Source organism: Loxodonta africana, chromosome 19 (assembly GCF_030014295.1).
Source record: "Loxodonta africana isolate mLoxAfr1 chromosome 19, mLoxAfr1.hap2, whole genome shotgun sequence".
Taxonomy (NCBI): domain Eukaryota; kingdom Metazoa; phylum Chordata; class Mammalia; order Proboscidea; family Elephantidae; genus Loxodonta; species Loxodonta africana.
In genome coordinates this window covers 21,683,765-21,704,703 of record NC_087360.1, presented here as the reverse complement: position 1 = coordinate 21,704,703, position 20,939 = coordinate 21,683,765, and the positions used below count along the sequence as shown (strand labels likewise).

Below are 20,939 nucleotides of genomic sequence, written 5' to 3'. Positions count from 1 at the left end.
GTATGCCTGACTTCCACCTCATAGGGATCAGCCTTGGGGTGATGTTGGTGATGATTCTCCCCGCATCGTGAAATTAGAGGAAGTACGAAGCCATGCCGCCATTTTTACACCAGGTCTCCCACATGTGCCAATAGTCAGGGTAAGGAGTACTTGTTTGCCTTTGGTCTTATGTCTGGTAATGCCCTGGAGTACATAGGGAGTTCCTCCTTCAAGTTAGTGGGATCTCTGGGGATCAGAATCAATTAAGGCCATAAAAGGTTGCTTAGTGTGTGGGAACCAGTGGACCACCATAGTTATATGGGGCAATAGTCCCCAGGTGGTGGCTGGGGTCCCAGAGCATGCATGTCCTTAACCAGGCTAGGGTGGGGAGTCCCATACCTTGAAGATTTGGGGTTGGGAGAGCAGAGGTCGGATGCTCTGTATAACTTGTTTTAGAAAAGCCTGTAGCTCCTTGCGGGGAGGGGTTTACCCAAAATCCAGTTAAGGGGGAAACTCGGGTTGTGAAGTTGCTCATACCAGGTTGATGGGGGGACCATCGTGGAAATTCTGAAATGGGGTTTTCCTCAGTAGTGGGATTTGTTGCTTTGGGATGAGAAGAGCAGGGTCTTGGGAAGCCCTCACGAGCAGCCAATAATTGTAGGCCACCTAAACCAAAAAACCAAACCAGTTGCCATGGAGATGACAGACTCATGGCAGCCCCATGTATGTCCGAGTAGAACTGTGCTCCACAGGGTTTTCAATCACTGATTTTTAGGAAGCAGATCACCAGGCCTTTCTTCCGAGACACTTCTGGGAGGATTTGAACCTCCTACCTTTTGTGTGGCAGCTAAGCGTGTTAGCTGTTTGCTAATGACCATCTGGGCAAGGACTTTCTAGGGCCTCTACAATATAGCCACTTGACTACTCTAAAGGAGCCATGAGGCCTTACCTTTTTGGTTCTCTCCTGAGAAATAAATGCCAGTGTCTGTGCCAAGGGGCTGCTCAGGGCTGGGGAGGTATCCCAGGCCTTTGGGGCTTAGCAAAGTAACGTATCCATTGAACCATATCACAGCATATTCATCATTGGTGTACCTCCTCTAAAGGACCCACTTGGCTAGGGCATGTACACTCGTATCTGGGCAGCAGGTGGGCCACTTTCCAAGCCATGGCCTCCCCTCCCTCCCACCCCGATGGAGCAAGGAGAGGCTGGAGGTCATACCATGAGTGCTGGGGCAGATGGGCAGTGTGGGCCCATTTCCATGAGTCCAGCGGGTCTCATGGAACAAATTGCTAATCTGGGGATTGTTATGCATTGAATTGTGTCCCCCCAAAATGTATGTCTACTTGGCTAGGCCATGATTCCCAGTATTGAGTGATTGTCCACTATTTTGTGATCTGATGTGACTTTCCTATGTGTTGTAAATCCTACCTCTATGATATTCATAAGGCAGGATTAGAGGCAGTTATGTTACTGAGGCAGGACTCAATTGATAAGATTAAGTTGTATCTTGAGTCAATCTCTTTTGAGATATAAAAGAAAGAATCAAGCAGAGAGGAGAGGGACCTCATTACCACCAAGCAAGAGCCAGGAGTGGAACTCCTCCTTTGGATCTGGGGTCCCTGCACTGAGAAGCTCCTAGACCAGGGAAAGATTGATGACAAGGACCTTCTCCCAGAGCTGACAGAGAGAGAAACCCTTCCCCTGGAGCTGGCGCCCTGAATTCAGACTTCTAGCCTCCTAAACTGTGACAGAATAAATATGTTTGTTAAAGCCATTCACTTGTGGTATTTCTGTTGTAGCAGCACTAGATAACTAAGGAAATCAGTAAGTTCGAACAAATAACATTCTTAACATATCAAATTGGCAAACATAAAAAGTGAGAAGATAACTCCAAGTGTCGGCAAGAATGTAGAGAACCCTGAGGGTGAGAGTGTAAGTCAGAATCGTCATGCTGGATGCAACCGAGAAATACCAACAATCTTATGATGTTCATAACTGTCTTCCAGTAATCCCAGTTCTCAGAATTTACTCTGAGGAAATAATCAAAGGTGGGCACACAGGTTTATGTTCAAGAATGACTTATAAGTATAAACAATCTTGATGCTCATCGGTAAAAGGAGAGATAAATCATGATACAACCATAAGACAGAAAATGAACCATTAAAAATGTTTTTTAAAAAATTTTATAACATGAAAAATGTGCATCGTAAAATGTTAAATGGAAAAGAATAAAAATAATATATAGGGTATGAATCCAATTTTTGTTGTAAAAGAAAAAACATGTAAACATACTTAGAAAAAACGGGAAGGAAATACATCAAAATGTAAATAATACTTATCTCCAGGTCACAATCCAGATACTGATACTTAGGGTTGTTTTTATATTTTATTCATTTAGCTTTTGGACTTTTTTGAATTTCTTCAGTATACATGTATCACTCTTACAATCGGAAAAAAGTTACTTATATATATATATATGTAAATAGAAAACCCTGGTGGCGTAATAGTTAAGTGCTATGGCTGGTAACCAAAAGGTCAGCAGTTCAAATCCACCAGGCGCTCCTTGGAAACTCTATGGGGCAGTTCTACTCTGTCCTATAGGGTCGCTATGAGTTGGAATTGACTCGACGGCAGTGGGTTGGTTGGTTGGTATATGTAAATAAAAGAAAAACATCAAGACCCCAGTGGATAGAGAACCAAAAGGAATATTCATATAATTTTTTAGAAGAAAGACCAATATTAAAAACATTTAAAATATTCAACCTCATTCATTATCAAAGGCGCAAGGTAAAAAAATAAGATGTCAACCTTAACTTATTAAACCAAAAGCACCTTAGGATCCGCAGGCAAGGTGCCCAGGACCTAGGATACCTGTGGAACCCAGGAAATGCTTCAATTTTTATTTCTTTTAAAATAAGCAAAATAAATATTATAATAATGAACATATAACAATGAATGTAGCCTAGATTAAATTTGTCTTTTACCAATACAGTTGTGAAATATCATTTTTAATGTTTGTCAGGGAGGAAGTGTCCCTGACTACCATAGTGGTCCTGAGGACTGCATTATGACAACACTGGTGTGTAACGAGGAAGGCGATTCAGTCACCATGGTCAGGAATCATCACTATGTTGTCACCGGGCAGTGAGAGAAGATAATTCTGGGCACCAGGCTTCTAACAGGGCTGTCTCAGGGAGATGGGAACAAAGGGACTTCCCACCTCATCAATATCGGTAACTGATTTCTGAACAATGAAACTGTACTTTGTAAACACACAACCAAAAAAAAAAAAAGAAAAGAATTCCTTAAAAACATTCATCTCCTTTACCTAAAATTTTTCACTTCTAGAAATCTACTAAGAAAACACTGAAATACTGTGTTTTACGTAAATAATGCATGCCTTCTGCATTGGTTTGCTGGCCATGCCCTCCCCGCCTTGAGGTATTTTCGTAAGCAACATGTGGAAGAGGGCTGGCCGGATTGGCATGGTGTCCCTTGTGAGGGTGCCCTGAGGGGGAGGGTGCAGCCAGCAAAAAAATGTAGAAGACCCCCATTATTTGCGTAAAAATACCATATAACGCAAAAAGATGCTCAGCTAAGAACGATTTATAATAGTGACAAATATGGAAATAACATCAACATCCAACAAAAGCATTACCTGTAGACTACATAGAACACTGTGCCTCCACTGAGAATTACCACCATAAAGAGCAGCTAAGTGAGGAAAAGATAAAACTGATGTTGACACTGTGTCTAATATAATGTAAAAATGCACTATGAAAAAAGCAGAAGGTCATGTATCTAAGTGCAAAATGCAGTTTTATTAGGAAGTATGGGCTTTTCCTTAATTCCACACTTTCTGAAATGTGGTCCTATTGCCTCGATAATTTAAAAAGTATTTTAAAAGCACTTTATAAACTATGGTACTCTATACAAGTGTGAAGTATTACCGCTGAAAAGGCAGCTCATACTAGCTTAGGCTGGAGTAAAAACAGCATTGATGCCAGGTTAATACCAGCTTCCTGTCTGTCAGGAGCAACAGGGCCTAGGAGGGTCTGGGGTTTGTATAATAAATAGTGTGATGTGGAGCCACCTCAGAGCTGTCTCCCTGAAGCTGAGGGTCCCCTCTCCAGTTCTCTTCTGTGGAGGTGCTCCTCCACTCTGAGTGAGCTGGTGACCTATGCCTCAAATGGTGCAGCCGACCCCACCCAGGAGCCGCCAGTGAAGGCATGCTTCCAGAAGCTTCTAGACACATCTATCCGGATATTGTGCCCACCTTCCCTGGGTGCATGGGACCTCTGCCAGAGGCTTCCAATTTTCCATACTAAGGGTGGGGCGTGTTATAGGCATGTCAGGACCTGGCCATACCAAGGCTGAGCCGTGCTCTGGTGGCCATGGTGGGGCCAACCCCCTGACTGCACTGACACTAATGAATGACTCTGCAGCAGAGCCACTTAAATGAGGTAAGTCCAGGAAATTCACTTTTTTCCAAAACTCCACCATCCAAGATAGTCCCCCTCATCCTGGAATATAATAACATTCACTTGTAATAGTGAGGAAAGTCATAGTGCTCAGACCCATTGCTGTATTGTTTTTTTCTTTTTTATTCCAAACATAACTGTTTAGAGAGGAAATTTCTGATCACGGTCATGTCAGGAATCTGTCCAAGGACACAGCAGTTGACATACTCTCTTTTAATTGTCAGGAAAGATCGATTCCCCTTGTTGGTGATTTCTCACCCATCAAGGAAGCAGAGTGACCGGCAGCTTCAAATGGCTGCAACTCTTCTCTTGGGCACCCCTTCTTTCCCAAGGAGGGGACTGGCTCTAACTACAGAGGGGTCCCGGCATGTGGATGATCTGAACACGCAATGAGGGCCATGGAGGCACATCTGGGTTCATCTGGGGAAGGGAAGAACAATGCACTTGCTGGGGTGATGAAGGGAGCGGCTGCTGGGGAGAAACGGCCTCAGTTTCCGGGTTTGCTCCCCAGCGGGAACGTCCTGCTGGGCGCTGGCTGCACCGCACACAGCAGCTCGGCCACATCCATTGCATTGACCGCGTCGACATCACCCAGCCCCGGGCTCTCCGGGCCGAGCAGACTGCCCGGCACGTAGTACGTGCTCAGCAGGTGCTTGTTGAACTGGACGGCGAAGGGCTTCTCAGGGCTGTGCAGCCTCTGGTGCTCGAGGAGGTGGGAGCTCCAGCTGAACATTTCACCACACTCCTTACACTTCAAGGACTTGTCTCCAGCGTGGAGCTTCTGATGTTTGATGAGACAGTGGTTCTGGCTGAAGGCCTTGCCGCACTCGGCGCACTTGTAGGGCTTCTCGCCGGTGTGGACCCGCTGGTGCACGATGAGCGACGAGTGGCAGCTGAAGGCCTTCCAGCACCTGCTGCAGTCGAACGGCTTCTCGCCGGTGTGGACCCGCTGGTGCACGATGAGGTACGAGTGGGAGCTGAAGGCCTTGCCGCACTCGTTGCACTTGAAGGGCTTCTCCCCGCTGTGGATCCGCTGGTGCACGATGAGGTACGAGTGGCAGCTGAAGCCCTTCCCGCAGTCGCCGCACTTGAAGGGCTTCTCGCCGGTGTGGATCCGCTGGTGCAGCGTGAGGCGCGAGCGGTTGGTGAAGGCCTTCTCGCACTCGCCGCACTTGAAGGGCTTCTCTCCGTTGTGGATCGTCTCGTGCACCGTGAGGGACGAGTGGCACGTGAAGGCCTTCCCGCAGGCGCCGCACTTGTAGGGCTTCTCGCCGGTGTGGATCCTGTGGTGGCGCGTGAGGTGCGTCCTCTGGTTGAAGGCCTTGCCGCACTCGGCGCACTGGTAGGGCTTCTCGCCGGTGTGGACGCGCCGGTGCATGTTGAGCAGCGAGCTGCAGCTGAAGGCCTTCTCGCAGGCGGTGCATTTGTAGGGCCGCTCGCCGGTGTGGATCCGCTGGTGCACGTTGAGGGAGGAGTGGCAGCTGAAGGCTTTCCCGCAGGCGCTGCAGAAAAAGGGCTTCTCCCCGGTGTGGATCCGCTGGTGCTCGATGAGGTTGGTGCTCCAGGTGAAGGCTTTGCCGCACTCGTGGCACTTGTAAGCCTTCTCCCGGCTGTGCCAGCGCCGGTGCAGGGCCAGGGAGGAGCTCTGGCCGAACGCCTTCCCGCACTCGCCGCACGCAAAGAACCCCTCCCCGGGGCCCACCCCCAGTGGCCTGCCCGCACCCGAGAACTTTCCGTGGGCAGTGGACCGGCAGGCGTTTCTCCCTGCACACGTCCTCTGGTGCTGGGTGACCGCTGCGTTGGACTGGAAGTTTGTCACCGGTGTGTTGTCATGAGAGCCGGCCTCTGCAGGAATGCTTTGTGGGACCAAGAGGGCTGACCTGAGGGGAGAACCTCCCTCCAACTCGCTGAGCCCCCTACTGCTCTCCTGCTCCCGGGACAAGTCCTCACAGGTGGCAGGCGCTGGGTGCCACAGTGCACCCTGACTTCCCGGCAGAGCATCTGCCTGCTCTTCCCAGCCCCACAGGTCACCCCAGCCGCAGCCGTGAAGACTGGGCCCCGTCAGCCTTTCCAGTGTTGCCTCCTGGCCAGGCTCTTCCTTGTACAGGCGCTGCTCCCTCATCGCAGGCATGGGCTCCCACTCTGTAAGAGGTGGCAAATGTGGTTTCTGTAAGCAGTTGGAAATATGGCCCTGGGCTTCAGACCTGAGATCTGGCCGGAGGTGCAGAAACCAAGAGTGGAAGAGCCTGAAGGGTGAAGGCGGAGAGGCAACGGACATCCATACCAAGAATGGAATATAAAGGAGGGAAGGCACAGAGGCTGAAGGGGAAGGGGCCACTGGAGAGAGCAGAGCCCAGGCAGTGAGGGCACAGGAAGAGGAGTGACAGGGGGACACTGGCAGGGCTGGGCGATCAGGACATGATGCATGACAGAAACACCAGCTGACTGACTGTGTGTTTGACACCATGCCAGGTGCTGGATACCTGCCCTCATAAGGGTACATGCAAGGCCAAAAGGGACAGAGGACTCCCCACCCCTTTTTTAGCACTGCCTTTAGAAAACTGGGAATTGTAAGTGCTTTCTCTGTCTCTTTGCGATGTATGTAAATCTTTTTAAAAGTTATAAAGGACATGTGGTACATACATACAGTGGACTATTCTCAGCCATACAGAGAAGTAAAAGTCCTGATGGCATGCTGCAACCTGGGTGAACCTGGAAAACATCATGCTGAGTGAAATCGGTCAGTCGCAAAAGGCCAAATATTGTATGCTGTCTCTCACTCATGAAATATCCAGGATAGGCCAATGTATAGAGGCCAAAGTTTACTAGTGGTTACCACGGGCGGGGGGGGGGGGGAGCGGAATTACTACCGTCTGGGAAGCACTGAGTTTCTGTTTATGCTGATGGAAATCTGGCAACGAACAGTGGTGAGAGTTGCACAACGTGACGAATGTAATTGATGTCACTAGATTATACACGTGAAAAACGCTGAATTGGCAAACATGTTAGTTTTACAACAGTAAAAAGCTCAATGAGCCTCTTGCATTTTTGCATCCCAGGGCCACCTTTTCTGAGGGCCTTGGAGCCATCTGTGAGATGTGAGCATCAAGGAGACAGAAGTCCTGACACCCTGTGAGTTTTGCTCCCAGAGGTAACTCCTGGTTTGTTGAAAAGACGCCAGAAGTTTTGTTTCCTTCAGATGAAGGCAATTAGCGTGTATGTGATGGGTTGTATCTGCCTGGCTATATAAAGGGTAGCGCAAATGGTGAATGCTTACTTGGCTGCTAACTGGAAGGTTGGAGGTTTGAATCCACCCAGAGGCACCTTGGAAGAAAGGCCTGGCAATCTACTTCCCAAAAAGCAGCCGTTGCAAACGCTATGGAGTACAGTTCTACTCTGACACATGTGGGGTTGCCGTGAGTCGGAATCTGCTCGTTGGCAACCAGTTTGGTTTTTGGTTTTATATAAAAGGTCGGATTTTTATTTTGTCATTGCAATCTCCTTGGCAACTGCCGGCGAGACACATCACAGTTTGATTTAATGCTGATTCAACAAAAAAAATGGTTTTCTTTCTCTTCTATCATTGCAGGGGGGGTTTCCGGGTTGGTGGGAGAGTCTGTGTGTAATGATACCTTCCCCATGCCCTCCGGGAATGCAGTCTAGCACAGGGAGAGCAGCGGGCAGATGAGCCTGTGGGAGCACAAGGCACTGCTGTCTTTGCAATGCTCTGGGGACAGCCAGGGCCTGGAGAGCTTGGGAAGGAAGTTTCCAGAGGGAGGGAGGGTGAGCAGTGGACAGCCCAAGACTACAACAGCTCAGAGGTGAGAGATGGTGAGACAAAAGAGTGTGGGGAGGCAGAGGGACCAGGTCTAGGGGTACCTAGAGCTGAAAGAGCCAGGGAAGGAAGACATCTATACACAGAGGGGTGATGCGATTATCGGCATGCGCCTCTGAGATTGTTCTGGCTGCTGCAAAGGGGAAGCTGAAGCATAGCTGGTTCTCAGCGTTCCCAGGAACCTAACATATTCAAGTCCTTGGGTGGTGCAAACAGTCAATGGGCTTGGCTGCTAACTCCTAAGTTGGAAGTTCGCATCCACCCAGAGGCACCTCGAAAGAAAGGCCTGGTGATCGACTTCCAAAAATTCAGCCATTGAAAACCCTACAGAGCACAGTTCTACTCTGACACACCCGGGAGTACCATGAGTTGGAGCCGACTCGATAGCAACTGGTTTTTAATATATTCAGCATTCACCGTTCACTAAGTTGAAATTAATTTGTTTATTATTATTCATATATTTAGAAGGAAAGTCTATAAAAAAGAAAATGTTAGAGAAGAAAACCTGAGGCCATGGCAGTCTTCAGCTCAGAGCCCGACTCCGTGGCCCCAGGTGACCTGGGCCTCACTCCTATCCGGCTCGGCACGTCTCCAACTCAGGGAGCAATGCCCTGACCACTAGGCTTAAAACTTCAGTTCCACACACTGCCCTGCTTTATTTCTCTTGGCACCATCTAACAAGCCACATTTGTTAAATATTTACATGCATTAGTTGTTATCTCTGTCTCTCACCATTAGAAGGCAGACATTTTTGTCCATTTTGTTCACTGCTGTATTCCCGGCACATAAGTGGTGGTTGGCATGTGTGTTGAGGGAAGGGAGGGAAGACAGGAAGGGGACTGAGAAAGCACACATGCAGCCAGGGTACAGGGACTGGGGAGAGGAACCTGGGAGCTGGGACGGTGGGGAGAGGCTCTCAGGGGCTCCCCGGGGCTCGCTGCTCACCTGGATAGGCAGCTGCTCCTCTCTGCGAGCACCACGGGGCCTCGCCTCGCTCCAGGTGGGATATCACCTCTGGCTTGCAGACCGGAGGCCCTGCTCACAGGGAGAAAGCCAGCGGCTATTTGAGCTGCTGCTCGGCAGGCCCCAGACCCCAGCCACCATGCTGCGGAACAAGAAGACATTGCAGGAGGGTTCCATGGGCGGGAGGAAGGCCTGTGGACGGTGGGCAGGCACAGGGCCGCCTCCAGCACTGTGCTGTGACACCAGCCCCCTGGGAGGAGGAGGCAGAGGCCTCTGGGCCCCAAAGTGGTTGGGGGGTGACTGACACAGACCCCAGGATGATATGCATGCTCTGAGGACCCCTGTTTACTGAAGTCGCCCTGCACCTCACCTGGGAGCTCTGACCGTGGCTGGGCTCCAAGTCCCCTCTGTCCTGTCATCCCCCACCAGCAGTGATCCCTCCCCCGTGTTCCCCACCCCCTGGACCCAGTCATGGCCGCAGCACTTCTCACACCACCCCTCTCCCAAGCCAGGGTACACTGCACTGCTATGCTGCCCTGGGGGGCGGGGTTCCGGAACATGTGGGTCCCCAAGGCCATGAGAGCCACGCCTTCCACATTTTGTGGTGCCCAGCATGGGGCATCCCTGAGAGCCATCTTACCAAGGGCGAGAAGGTTCCGGTAGTTCTCCAGCATCACATCCCGGTACAGGGCCCTCTGGGGGGAGTCTAGCTGGCCCCACTCCTCCTGAGTGAAGTCCACAGCCACATCCTTGAATGTAACCGATTCCTGAAATGACACGTACAGGCTCGCTCACCCCGGAACCATCCCCTTGCATGGCCTTGGATAGGATCCTTGGATGATCAGAGGGCAGTTCTGGGGAGCAAGAAGCCATAGAAGAGTGATCCACATAATTGGTAAGGGCCTTATGATGGAAGGGTTAACCTTGGTGACCTCCTGCCATCACCATTTCTTTGAAATGCTGAGTTGAGACACACGTGGGAGGTTGTACTCTAGCTGCTGTCTGCAGCAGAGCCTTGACTTACAGACCCTGCCTGGGCCAGGGTGCTGGGAATTGGTAAGCATCAAAATAAAATACAATCATATTAATTATAACCCACTGAATAAATCCAGGAGTCACACTGATATAAGTAAAAAGGTGAATAAGTAAATGGGGAGGAAAGAAAGCTCTTCCCTAGAATGGAATGACAACTAATAACTGTAGAAGGAATGATGGAAGCTGGATCGTCACTTGGCAGCCATCATGGAAACTGCGAAGACAAACAGGGGGTGTGAAAATGGTGGGTGAGGGGGGATGAGGCTGAGGCTGAGGCAGTCACAGTCTTAGAGTAGCTCCACACAAGACACTTGTCAAGTCCTGGGGGGAAAAAGTAGCCTTAGGGTAGAGAAACCTAACATCTATCATCTTTGTGCAGAAAAGAGCTAACCGGAAGTCTCTCCTTAGGAGGTCCATCTGGAGGGTCGGTCCTGGGCTGACGTCCAGGAACTTGGATTTTGGGAGGATTCGCACCATTCCTGTGCTGGAAATGTTTGTACGGACCACGTAGTTTATGCTGAATTTCCTTCTGGGAGTCTGGAATTTTGGTATGTGCTAGACAGAGGGTGCCTATGTGACCAGCCCGCAGTTAAAACCGTGGACAGTCTCCAATGAGCTTCCCTAGCAGGCAACACTTCACATGTGTTGGCACAACTTGTAGCTGGAGAAACTGAGTGCGTCCTGCGTGACGCCGCTGGGGGAGGGCTCTGGAAGCATGTGCTGGTTTCTGCTGGGCCTCACTCCAGGCACCTTTTCCTTTTGCTGATTTTGCTTTGTGTCTTTTCGCTGTCATAAACTATAGCCCTGACTATGACTACCTGGGGAGTTCTTTGAGTCCTCCCGGCGAAACACCCGCCCTGAGGGCAGCCTTAGGGACCCTGATACAATCTAATCAAGTGTTCCAAGTTCACACTACCAGTAACGGAATAAGTTGGCACTGTGTGTCCCCCGACAGGAGGCAATGAGAAGATGCTGTGTTGTGAGCCATGTTGTCATTAGCTGCCATTGAGTCAGCTCCAACTCATGGAAACCTTATGTATAACAGAACAAAACATTGCCCGGTCCTGCGCCATCTTTATGATCATTGCCATGTCTGAGTCCATGGTTTCGGCTCTTGTGTAGTGCCTTCCAACCTAGGGGGCTCATCTTCCAGCACTGTATCAGATAATACTCTGTTGTGATCCATAAGGTTTTCCTTAGTGAATTTTCTGAAGTAGATCACCAGGCTTTTCTTCCTAGTCTGTCTTAAGTCTGGAAGCTCCACTGAAACCTGTCCATACCATGGGTAACCCTGCTGGCGTGTGAAATACTGGTGGCATAGCTTCCAGCATCACAGCAACACACAAGCCACCACACTACACGTGTGGGGTCATGGGTTGAGAACGACAACCTGGGTGTAATCATGAGGAAACATCACAGCAAATCTCACTGAGGGACACTGTATAAAATGTCATTGTTGTTGTTAGGTGCCGTCGAGTCGGTTCCGACTCATAGCGACCCTATGCACAACAGAACGAAACACTGCCCAGTCCTCTGCCATCCTTACAATCGTTGTTATGCTTGAGCTCATTGTTGCAGCCACTGTGTCAATCCACCTTGTTGAGGGTCTTCCTCTTTTCCGCCGACCCTGTACTCTGCAAAATGACTGCCCTGTAATTTGTCAAGGGCATGAAACCTGAGGAAAGATCGAGGGACTGTTACAGGTTGAAGGAGGGAAGGAGACTAAAGACTCATGACCATGGGTTCAATGAAGAGTTTCTAGGTGAAAGATACATGGTAGTTCTTTGTACTCTTATTTCAAATTTTGTAAGCTTTAAATTCTTGTCATATATAATTATTTACACAAACATAAAGGACAACTGTAAGTTACTATTATAATGGAAACTATTATTACGCAAGGAAGGAAACCTTTTACTTATCAGCAAGTTCTGTCCCCAAGGAACCAAGAGAGGCCACTCACTGTCCTCAGTCTGAATCCTCCCACTCCTTCCCACCTCAGGACCACCTTGCTCCATTTCTGCTTTCCCACCCTTAACTGGCTTCTGCCTCTCCGATGACACCAATCACTGAGTGTTGGACTCACTACCCTCACCCACTTGGTCACTCCAGTTCTAAGTGTAAGGAAGGTCCTAAAATGACTCACACACACTCCCCACACTCTTTGTTCTTTCACCCCTGTGCTCCTCCACAGCCCAGTGCTCCCACCTTGGCACCCATAGCCACCCCAGATGGTCTCTATGCTTGTGATAGTTAAGGTTGTATGTCAACTTGGCTGGGCCATGATTCTCAGTGGTTTGGTAGTCGTATGATGATGTGATCACCTCCATGATGGGATCTGCTGGGAGTAGCCAATCAACTGAAAGGGTGTTTCCTTGGGCATGTGGCCTGCATCAAATATAAGTGGACATTCTGGCAAGGCTTGTGGGCTTTTTGCTCACACTGGATCCTTCAATGGCTCCTGTTCATCTGACCTCTGGTTCTTGGGACTTGAGCTAGCAGCTTACCTGTGGTCTTGCCTGCCAATTTTGGGATTAACCAGTCTTCGCAGCCTGTGAGCAAGAGACCTGTTCTCTGACCTGGCGATCTTGGGTTCACCAGCCCCTACAGCTACGTGAATCAGGAGAAGCCTCTATCCTAACCAACAGACTGGGGACGTTCCAGCCTCTGCAACCATGTGAGCCATCTCCTTGATATAAATCTCTCTCTGTATATATTTATATGCTTTACTATTTTGCTTCTGTAGAGAACACGGCCTAAAGCAATGCTCTTCGTGCTCCAACCCTGCCTCTGCTTCCCTCATTACCAGCAAACATGCTTTCCAGGCCCGTCAGACCTCTTCCAACTCTCTAGAAGGTAGGTACAAGGGAGGAGCTGGTGGGCACTGACAGGAGTGAGGAAGATCCTCTGGGAAGGCTCCGTGTATCTGCAGGGGCTAGTCAGAACGGAGAGGAAACAGAATGGAGAAGAAACGGAGATGCAGCCACAGGGAGCAAGAGTGGGCAAGCTCATTCCTAAACTGCTGCTGACAAATTGTTCTTTCTTCAAAGACATAGGGGCCACAGGAACCTGACCTAAATTGCAGAGAGGACATTAGGGTAGACAAAGAACTCAGGATCACTAAACCAAGGGAGGAGGTTCTAGTTCACCTCATGCACGCATTTGCTGGGGAGTGACTGAATGGGACGGAGGTGTGGTGTCACGTTCCTCAGCCCTCATCAGCACAGTCAGGTGAGGGAGTGCAGGCCAGCCCGCTAGGAGACTATCAAGTCTGAGACAAGGCCTTGTTACCTGCCAGGTGTGTAACAGATGGCCAGGAAAAGTAGGGTGCACCACTCTGGGATTACAGAAGGTTTGGTTCTACTTTTAGTTCTAAAGGTGGTTTACACTTTTAAGTGGTTAGCAACCTCAACAAGAAATAGTTTTTTTTCATGCCATATACAAAACAAATTTCCAGATAAAGTAAGGATCAAAATGTGAAAAATTTTGGGGAAAAATGTTTGTAAATCCTTGAGCAGCACAGAGCATTAAAGCAGGACAGGAAACTGGAAACCATTAAGGAGAAGATTTGTATTTGCTCCATGAAAGTGTAAATTCTCTGCATGGAACTCTCTGACAAACAGTTAAAACACAGAAAAAAATGGTCACAGGAGCAAAACAGAACTCATGGAAGTCTCGCAACGCATATGAGGAAACAGTCTATTTACTAGAAATCCAGAAATGAAAAATAAAATAATGAGATATCATTTCACACATATCAGAGGTGAAACGTTTAAAGGTTGAAAATACCAAGTGTTGGTAAGTATGTGAGGCAACAAGAATGGCCTTACACTGTTGGACAGGTGTTGGTGGGACGTGTTCTGAAAGGCAATTTTACTGTGAAGCTGAGCATTCTGGTTGTATAGAAGCAAGGGTGGCGAGACTGGTTTGCTTACTTAGGCCACATCATCAGAAAAGACCAATCACTATAAAAGGACATCATGCTTGGTAAAGCAGAAGGTCAACAAAAACCAGGGAAATCTGCCAGGAGATGGACTGACATAATAGCTAAAACAACAGGCTCTACCAAAGACTGTGAAGATGGCACAGGACCAGGCAACGTTTTGTCTGTTACACATCAGGTCACAATGAGTCAGAGCCGACTTAATGGCAACTGACAACAACAACAAGTAAAGCTGAGGCTATGCATTCCCTATGCCTAGAAAGTCCATTTCAAGTTCAGACCCAGCCTAGAGTGACTGAGAAAAACCTGAAAACTAGTGGAATGCCCATCAGTAGGAGATAAATATACAACGGAATACCATGTTGTGTTGTTGTTAGGTGCCATCGAGTCAGTTCTGACTCATAGTGACCCTATGCACAACAGAACGAAACACTGCCCAGTCCTGCGCCATCCTTAAAATCGTTGTTATGCTTGAGCTCATTGTTGCACCCACTGTGTCAATCCACCTTGTTAAGGGTCTTCCTCTTTTCTGCTGACCCTGTACTCTGCCAGGCATGATGTCCTCCCCCAGGAACTCATCCCTCCTGACAACATGTCCAAAGTATGTAAGACCCAGTCTCGCCATCCTTGCTTCTAAGGAGCATTCTGGCTGCACTTCTTCCAAGACAGATTTGTTCGTTCTTCTGGCAGTCTATGGTATATTCAATATTCTATCGCCAATAACACAATTCAAAGGCGTCAACTCTTCTTCGGTCTTCCTCATTCATTGTCCATTTTTCCCATACATATGATGTGATTGAAAATACCATGGCTTGCTTCAGGCACACCTTAGTCTTCTGGGTGACATCTTTACTCTTCAACACTTTGAAAAGGTCCTTTGTAGCAGATTTTCCCAATGCAATGCGTCTTTTGATTTCTTGACTGCTGCTTCCATGGCTGTTGATTGTGGATCCAAGGAAAATGAAATCCTTGACAACTTCAATCTTTTCTCCGTTTATCATGATGTTGTTCATTGGTCCAGTTGTGAGGATTTTTGTTTTCTTTATGTTGAGGTGCAATCCATACTGAAGGCTGTGGTCTTTGATCTTCATTAGTAAGTGCTTCAAGTCATCTTCACTTTCAGCAAGCAACGTTGTGTCATCTGCATAACACAGGTTGTTAATGAGTCTTCCTCCAATCCTGATGACCCGTTCTTCTTTGTATACTCCAGCTTCTCGTATTATTTGTTCAGCATACAGATTAAATAGGTATGGTGAAAGAATACAACGCTGACACACACCTTTCCTGACCTTAAACCAATCAGTATTCCCTTGTTCTGTCTGAACAACCGCCTCTTGATCTATGTAAAGGTTCCTCATGAGCACAATTAAGTGTTCTGGAATTCCCATTCTTCGCAATGTTATCCATAGTTTGTTATGATCCACACAGTCGAATGCCTTTGCATAGTCAATAAAACACAGGTAAACATCCTTCTGGTATTCTCAGCTTTCAGCCAGGATTCATCTGACATCAGCAATGATATCCCTGGTTCCAAGTCCTCTTCTGAAACCAGTCTGAATTTCTGGCAGTTCCCTGTCAATATACTGCTGCAGCCGTTTTTGAATGATCTTCAGCAAAATTTTGCTTGCATGTGATATTAACGGTATTGTTCTATAATTTCCACATTCGGTTGGATCACCTTTCTTGGGAATAGGCATAAATATGGATCTCTTCCAGTCAGTTGACCAGGAAGCTGCCTTCCATATTTCTTGGCATAGACGAGAGAGCACCTCCATCACTGCATCTGTTGAAACATCTCAACTGATATTCCGTCAATTCCTGGAGCCTTGTTTTTCGCCAATGCCTTCAGAAAAACAAGGCCTTGGACTTCTTCCTTCAGTACCATCGGTTCCTGATCATATGCCACCTCTTAAAATGGTTGAATATCGACTAATTATTTTTGGTATAATGACTCTGTGTATTCCTTTCAGCTTCTTTTGATGCTTCCTGCATCGTTTAATATCAAACAGCAATGAAATGAACAAGCTGGAGGTCAGTGATCCACATGGGGAGTCTCCAAAGCACAATGGCGGGTAAGAGAGCAAGTTGAGGAAGGAAATGCACAGGATGATACCCTTCAAAGACAGTCTGAACCACATCAAGTACCGCGTGGTGTCCGGAAGTGCCACATGTGTATGGATCCCTGTGCTGCAGCCGTTAAGTAGGCTCAGAGCTGGATGGCCTGGTGGACTCCCACTGTTCACCTCACTCGCTATGTGAGCAGAGGCAGTGTGCTAACCGGTGACAGACTACCCAATAAGCAAAGTACACAGGGGCTTAATTGTGCTTATTTACTAATCTGTAGTGCCCAATTTCACCTGAGTTTCACCACATCAACGAGTTTTAAAAAGGTTAAAGAAGGAAAATGTGAATCGAAACAAAAATACTATGGTATTTTCTTTTTACCTATCAGAATAACACAAAGTAGAACTTGGTGAGCCTGTGGTAGGGAAGCATTTTTGGTGAGCATGTGAACGGCTATCACCCTCTGGGTATTAATACTACAGAAACCAACGTACCTGCACGTAATGCGCCAAATGCAAGGCTGGGCATTGCAGCACTGTTGTTACCAAAAACCAATACCCCAACAAACCATGACGTTAGAAGAACAGCTGACTAAATTACTGTACATGCATATAGGCAGACGATGAAAACTAATGCAGCTATCAAAAGGAAAACACTATACATTATGCTAAGTGAAAGAAGCCACACATTGACAACAAAAAGACAAACAGCCCAATCAAAAACAGGGCAAAGAGCCCCCCCACATCATCTGGGGGGCCACAGCGGATGATGCGCATCAGAGCAGCAGGAGGCACAGCTGTGGCCAGAGTGTGATGACACCCACCTGGAGGAGAGGGTGTTTGTATCTTATTCCGCAGCAGGCAGGAAGGCAGGCAGGACAGAGAGAAGAAAGGAGGGAGGGACTGAGGAACAGAAGGAGAGAAGGAAACGGTATTTGAGCATGTGTTAAAGGGGCAAAGAAGCAGCACACGGTAAACTGAGTTTCTTGTTCTGTTTCAAGCCACAATGGAGCAACAGGGGCCAGATTCACCCTCTTACCTAAACCACTAGTGAAGTGGACAAAATATATAAAATAATGGTTTTCAACAGTGGACAAGGGGTCACTCAGGACAGTGCTCTCTGAGAGAAGGAAGACAAAGTGAACCCTCCAACTGCCCCAGCCTTCCTACTGGTAGTGATTTCCAGACCGCAGCATGGAGAGTGGGGACATGACAGAGTCCTGTGGTCTTGCTGAGTTAAGGAGCCAGAGACTGGGGTTTGGGGAAACCAAAGAGGTTAGAATTTGCAGGGCAAAATTCCAGAGCAGAGGGATCTGCACAAAGAACTCTGGGGTCCCCTCGAGACTCTGAGTACTGGTTCATGTGTACCTGGGAGGAAACTACCCAATGCCAGGGAAAGAATCACCAGAAAGAAATAGCCAGAACAATCACTTAGACTCACACAGAGCTGGGAATAGTTTGTGTTATGATCAGCCAGAGTGGAAAGTCTTCCTAATATATGGGGTATTGAGTCAAATCCCCCAAAGGGTATTGCTTCAGTATCAAGGCAAAATTAGCTTTAGAATAAATCTCTCTTTATTGATTTCTTTGGATCAGGAATTGCATTTGATTGTCATGTCTCTTTAGTCTTTCATAGAACTAAAGAGCGCACCTCACATGACATGTTTCAAAGCTTTGTCTACCTTTATGTAATCAGATGTCACCTTTTTCAAGTAGGAGATTAAAAGAATTGCAAAATCCTAAAAAGTCAATTCTCCAGATGTTTTCACCATACCATTCTGCTTGTCAGCTGCACCCTTCTACATACCACCATGGGGGTGGCGCTGGTTTAGGTGGGGGAACAAAATGAGGGGCAATGCCCAAAGTCTTTCGAAGGAGGGATCAGGGCCGCACCTTGCCGCTATGTCCCCAGATTCTCTAAACCTCCGGGTTCTGCCATGAAGGCACCATGTCAGGGGAAAAGCATGCAGAGATGTGCCCCCAACCATCACTCTCATTGCAAAACTGCAACACAGCCCTTCCCTCAGCTGTTCTGCATCCCTTACCGGGCTCCATCCCAGTAAACGCCCCCAAAGGCCAAACTCTGCAAATATCCCCAGGGGTGTACCAATTCCTGGCCAGCCTGTGGAGATAAGTGCAGTGACCTCGTGTGAGCTTCTTCCAGTTCCTCTGAAACCACTCCTCAGAGCTCCCAGCACAGTGCTGGGCTTACAGGTCCTGGGCAACTGACCCACTCATTGGGCTGAATCAGTCTGGAAGGACCATTCATCTCAAGAGCACACCTGGGGCCTCACCCTGACTCTTGGACCAGAGCTGTTCCCACTGCCCAGAGCTTCCCAAGGACTGGAGCACAGGTCCCTGGATGGGGGTCCTAGGATGACTGAAGATCCAAGGCAGGGAAGGCATGTGCCAACCCTCTTCATAAAGAACAAGAAGTTCAGAAGGAGGAAGAGATATCCACTCACCTCGGACCTGGCTCCCAGGAGACCACGACCCAACTTATCTTCTGGATTCTTTTTGAAGGGAAGAGCAGGGTCCTGAGAGGGCAGAACTAGAGAAGGAGAAATGAGTAGGGGGAGAGGGGGAGCTGTACTGCAGACAGTGACCAGAGACACCTGGGCTGAGCTAAAGCCTATCCCACCCCTAGCACAGAAAGAGGTCAGGAAGGAGTCAGGAACTATCCCAGGCAGGGTGGGAAAGCAGGGTAGGAGTGAGCCCCAATATCCAGCACGATAGGATACAGCATCAGAGATTCAGTCTGTCAGTGTCTCAGACGTCCCAATTAATGAGGAAAAACATTGTCGTTCTCCTTCCATCAGCATGCTTGAGAGAGTGGGAACAAAAGGTTGTGCACAGTGAAGAGGCAGGAAGCCTGATTCAGCTGGGTAGTTCTGGGAAATTCGCGTGACCTCTCTGAGTGTGTCTCCTCAAGTGGGAATCCGCTGTCACTAACCCAAGCTGTACCTGTTTCCTTGGGCTTCGGGGCGGGGACTTCCATGGTGCCCGTTGGCAGCGTCCCCGGGAGGGTCGGCAGCTCTGTAGCCTCCTAGGACTCAGGGACAGCGGCCTGCAGGGGAACTTCGCAGGGTCGCACAAGCGAACACACACTCCGACTCACATCTGCACAATCACACACGGAGCCCCTCCTCTATGGCTCAGTGGAGAAAAGGGATAGGCAGGCTGGAGAAGAGGAAACACATACCCACAGCCCCGGACTGGGCTCACACAAACACACACTGTCCCATCACAGCGCTCCACAGGCTCCCACGCGCACGATCACACGCTCCAACACACAGAAACCCTCCCCTGTGCCCCAGCGGAGGGAGGGGTCAGGCAGGCGCGGCAAACACACACACGCACACACACTTTCACTTTACATATCACGGACAGACACACACCCAGACGGGGTTTACACACAATCGCACACGCGCGCCATCACACCGGGTCACGCACTCCTCCGGGCGACCCGCGCCGCAAGGACCAAGGCCAGCCTCCGTCGCCAAGAGCCAGCGGGCGCAGAGCGCGGCCGACAGTCGGGTCCTGGGATGGACTGAGAGACCGGCAGATGGATGGACGGACACCGCAGGACCCCGACAAAGGACGGCGACCACCACAAAGAAGCAGCCGGGCAGCGGCAGCCAAACGTGCGCCTGCGCGGGACGGGTGCGAACTACAATTCCCGGAAGCCCTCGCGCCGCGCAGGCGTCGGACTCCATCTCCTGGAGAGCGTCCGGACCCGGGCCGGTGTGTGGCACAACCTTCTGGGAAGTGTAGTTCTGGGCCGGCACCAGCGCGCTCAGACCCGGCTTGGCTCCCATTCCACCCTACTTGTTGCAAAAGCCGTTGTGTATCTCTGGGTTGGGGGGTGGAGGGCCGAGGGAATGGCGGTAGTTCGTCTCTCTCTCTTTCTCCTTGCGAGGGGATGGGTGTAGGGTGTAGGGAGCGTGGTGCCCAGAAACGTAGAATTGGCCTGTCAGTTCGTCCAGGTCCCTGGCTGACATCCACTTTTTCAGGAAAGGCTCAGGCCCCTTCCCCTAGATATACTGGAGGTGGTGGGTTGGAACCTAGAAGGGCTTCCCTAAGAGCCACTGGGGCCCGCGGGGAGGGGTACCCAGGAGGGAAGAGAGCCCCAGCCTTGTTCTCAGGCCAGATGGTCCTGACTGCGGTGCTAGCCCAGCCTTGGTACAGTGTTCTAACCCTAACAGTGTGTGAGGAACTTTCAAATTTTGAGGTGCTGGTAGGTCTAACTGGGAGAATTTCAGAACTAAAATTAAGCGCTCCATTCTGAAATTAAACTGAGGGTTTTACTTCTACACTCCTGGTAGCCCCTGGGCTTCAGCACCGTTTGAAAAACAAAGCTCAGTCGTGCTCGTTATGTTGAAAAAGTGTTCCTGCGGCTGGCCTTAAAAAAGCTTCACTGAATTGTTAGAACATACTTACTTATCTATACCCACTCCCTCTGCCCTCGAGTCGATTTTCCAACTCATAACAACCCTATAGGACAGAGTAGAACTGCCCCATAGGGTTTCCAAGGAACAGCTGGTGGAGTTGAACTGCCAACATTTTGGTTAGCAGCCTAACGCTTAAACCACTGCACCATCAGGGCTCCCTCAGCAAAATAAACAGAGTTTATTTACACTTT

At 49.0% G+C, this 20,939-nt stretch overlaps 1 protein-coding gene across 1 annotated transcript; it reads right to left on the bottom strand.

Annotated features, from left to right (window-relative positions):
* Positions 1–1,283: 1,283 nt before the first annotated feature.
* On the bottom strand, positions 1,284–19,971 carry ZNF74 (zinc finger protein 74). Its single transcript, XM_023559383.2, has 5 exons — positions 19,262–19,971; positions 18,763–18,848; positions 9,900–10,026; positions 9,242–9,331; positions 1,284–6,603 (listed from the first exon to the last, which is right to left on the bottom strand). The coding sequence occupies exons 1-5, from the start codon at positions 19,293–19,295 to the stop codon at positions 4,949–4,951; spliced, it is 1,992 nt and encodes a 663-aa protein (XP_023415151.1). The 5' UTR covers positions 19,296–19,971; the 3' UTR covers positions 1,284–4,948.
* Between the last annotated feature and the right edge of the window lie 968 nt (positions 19,972–20,939).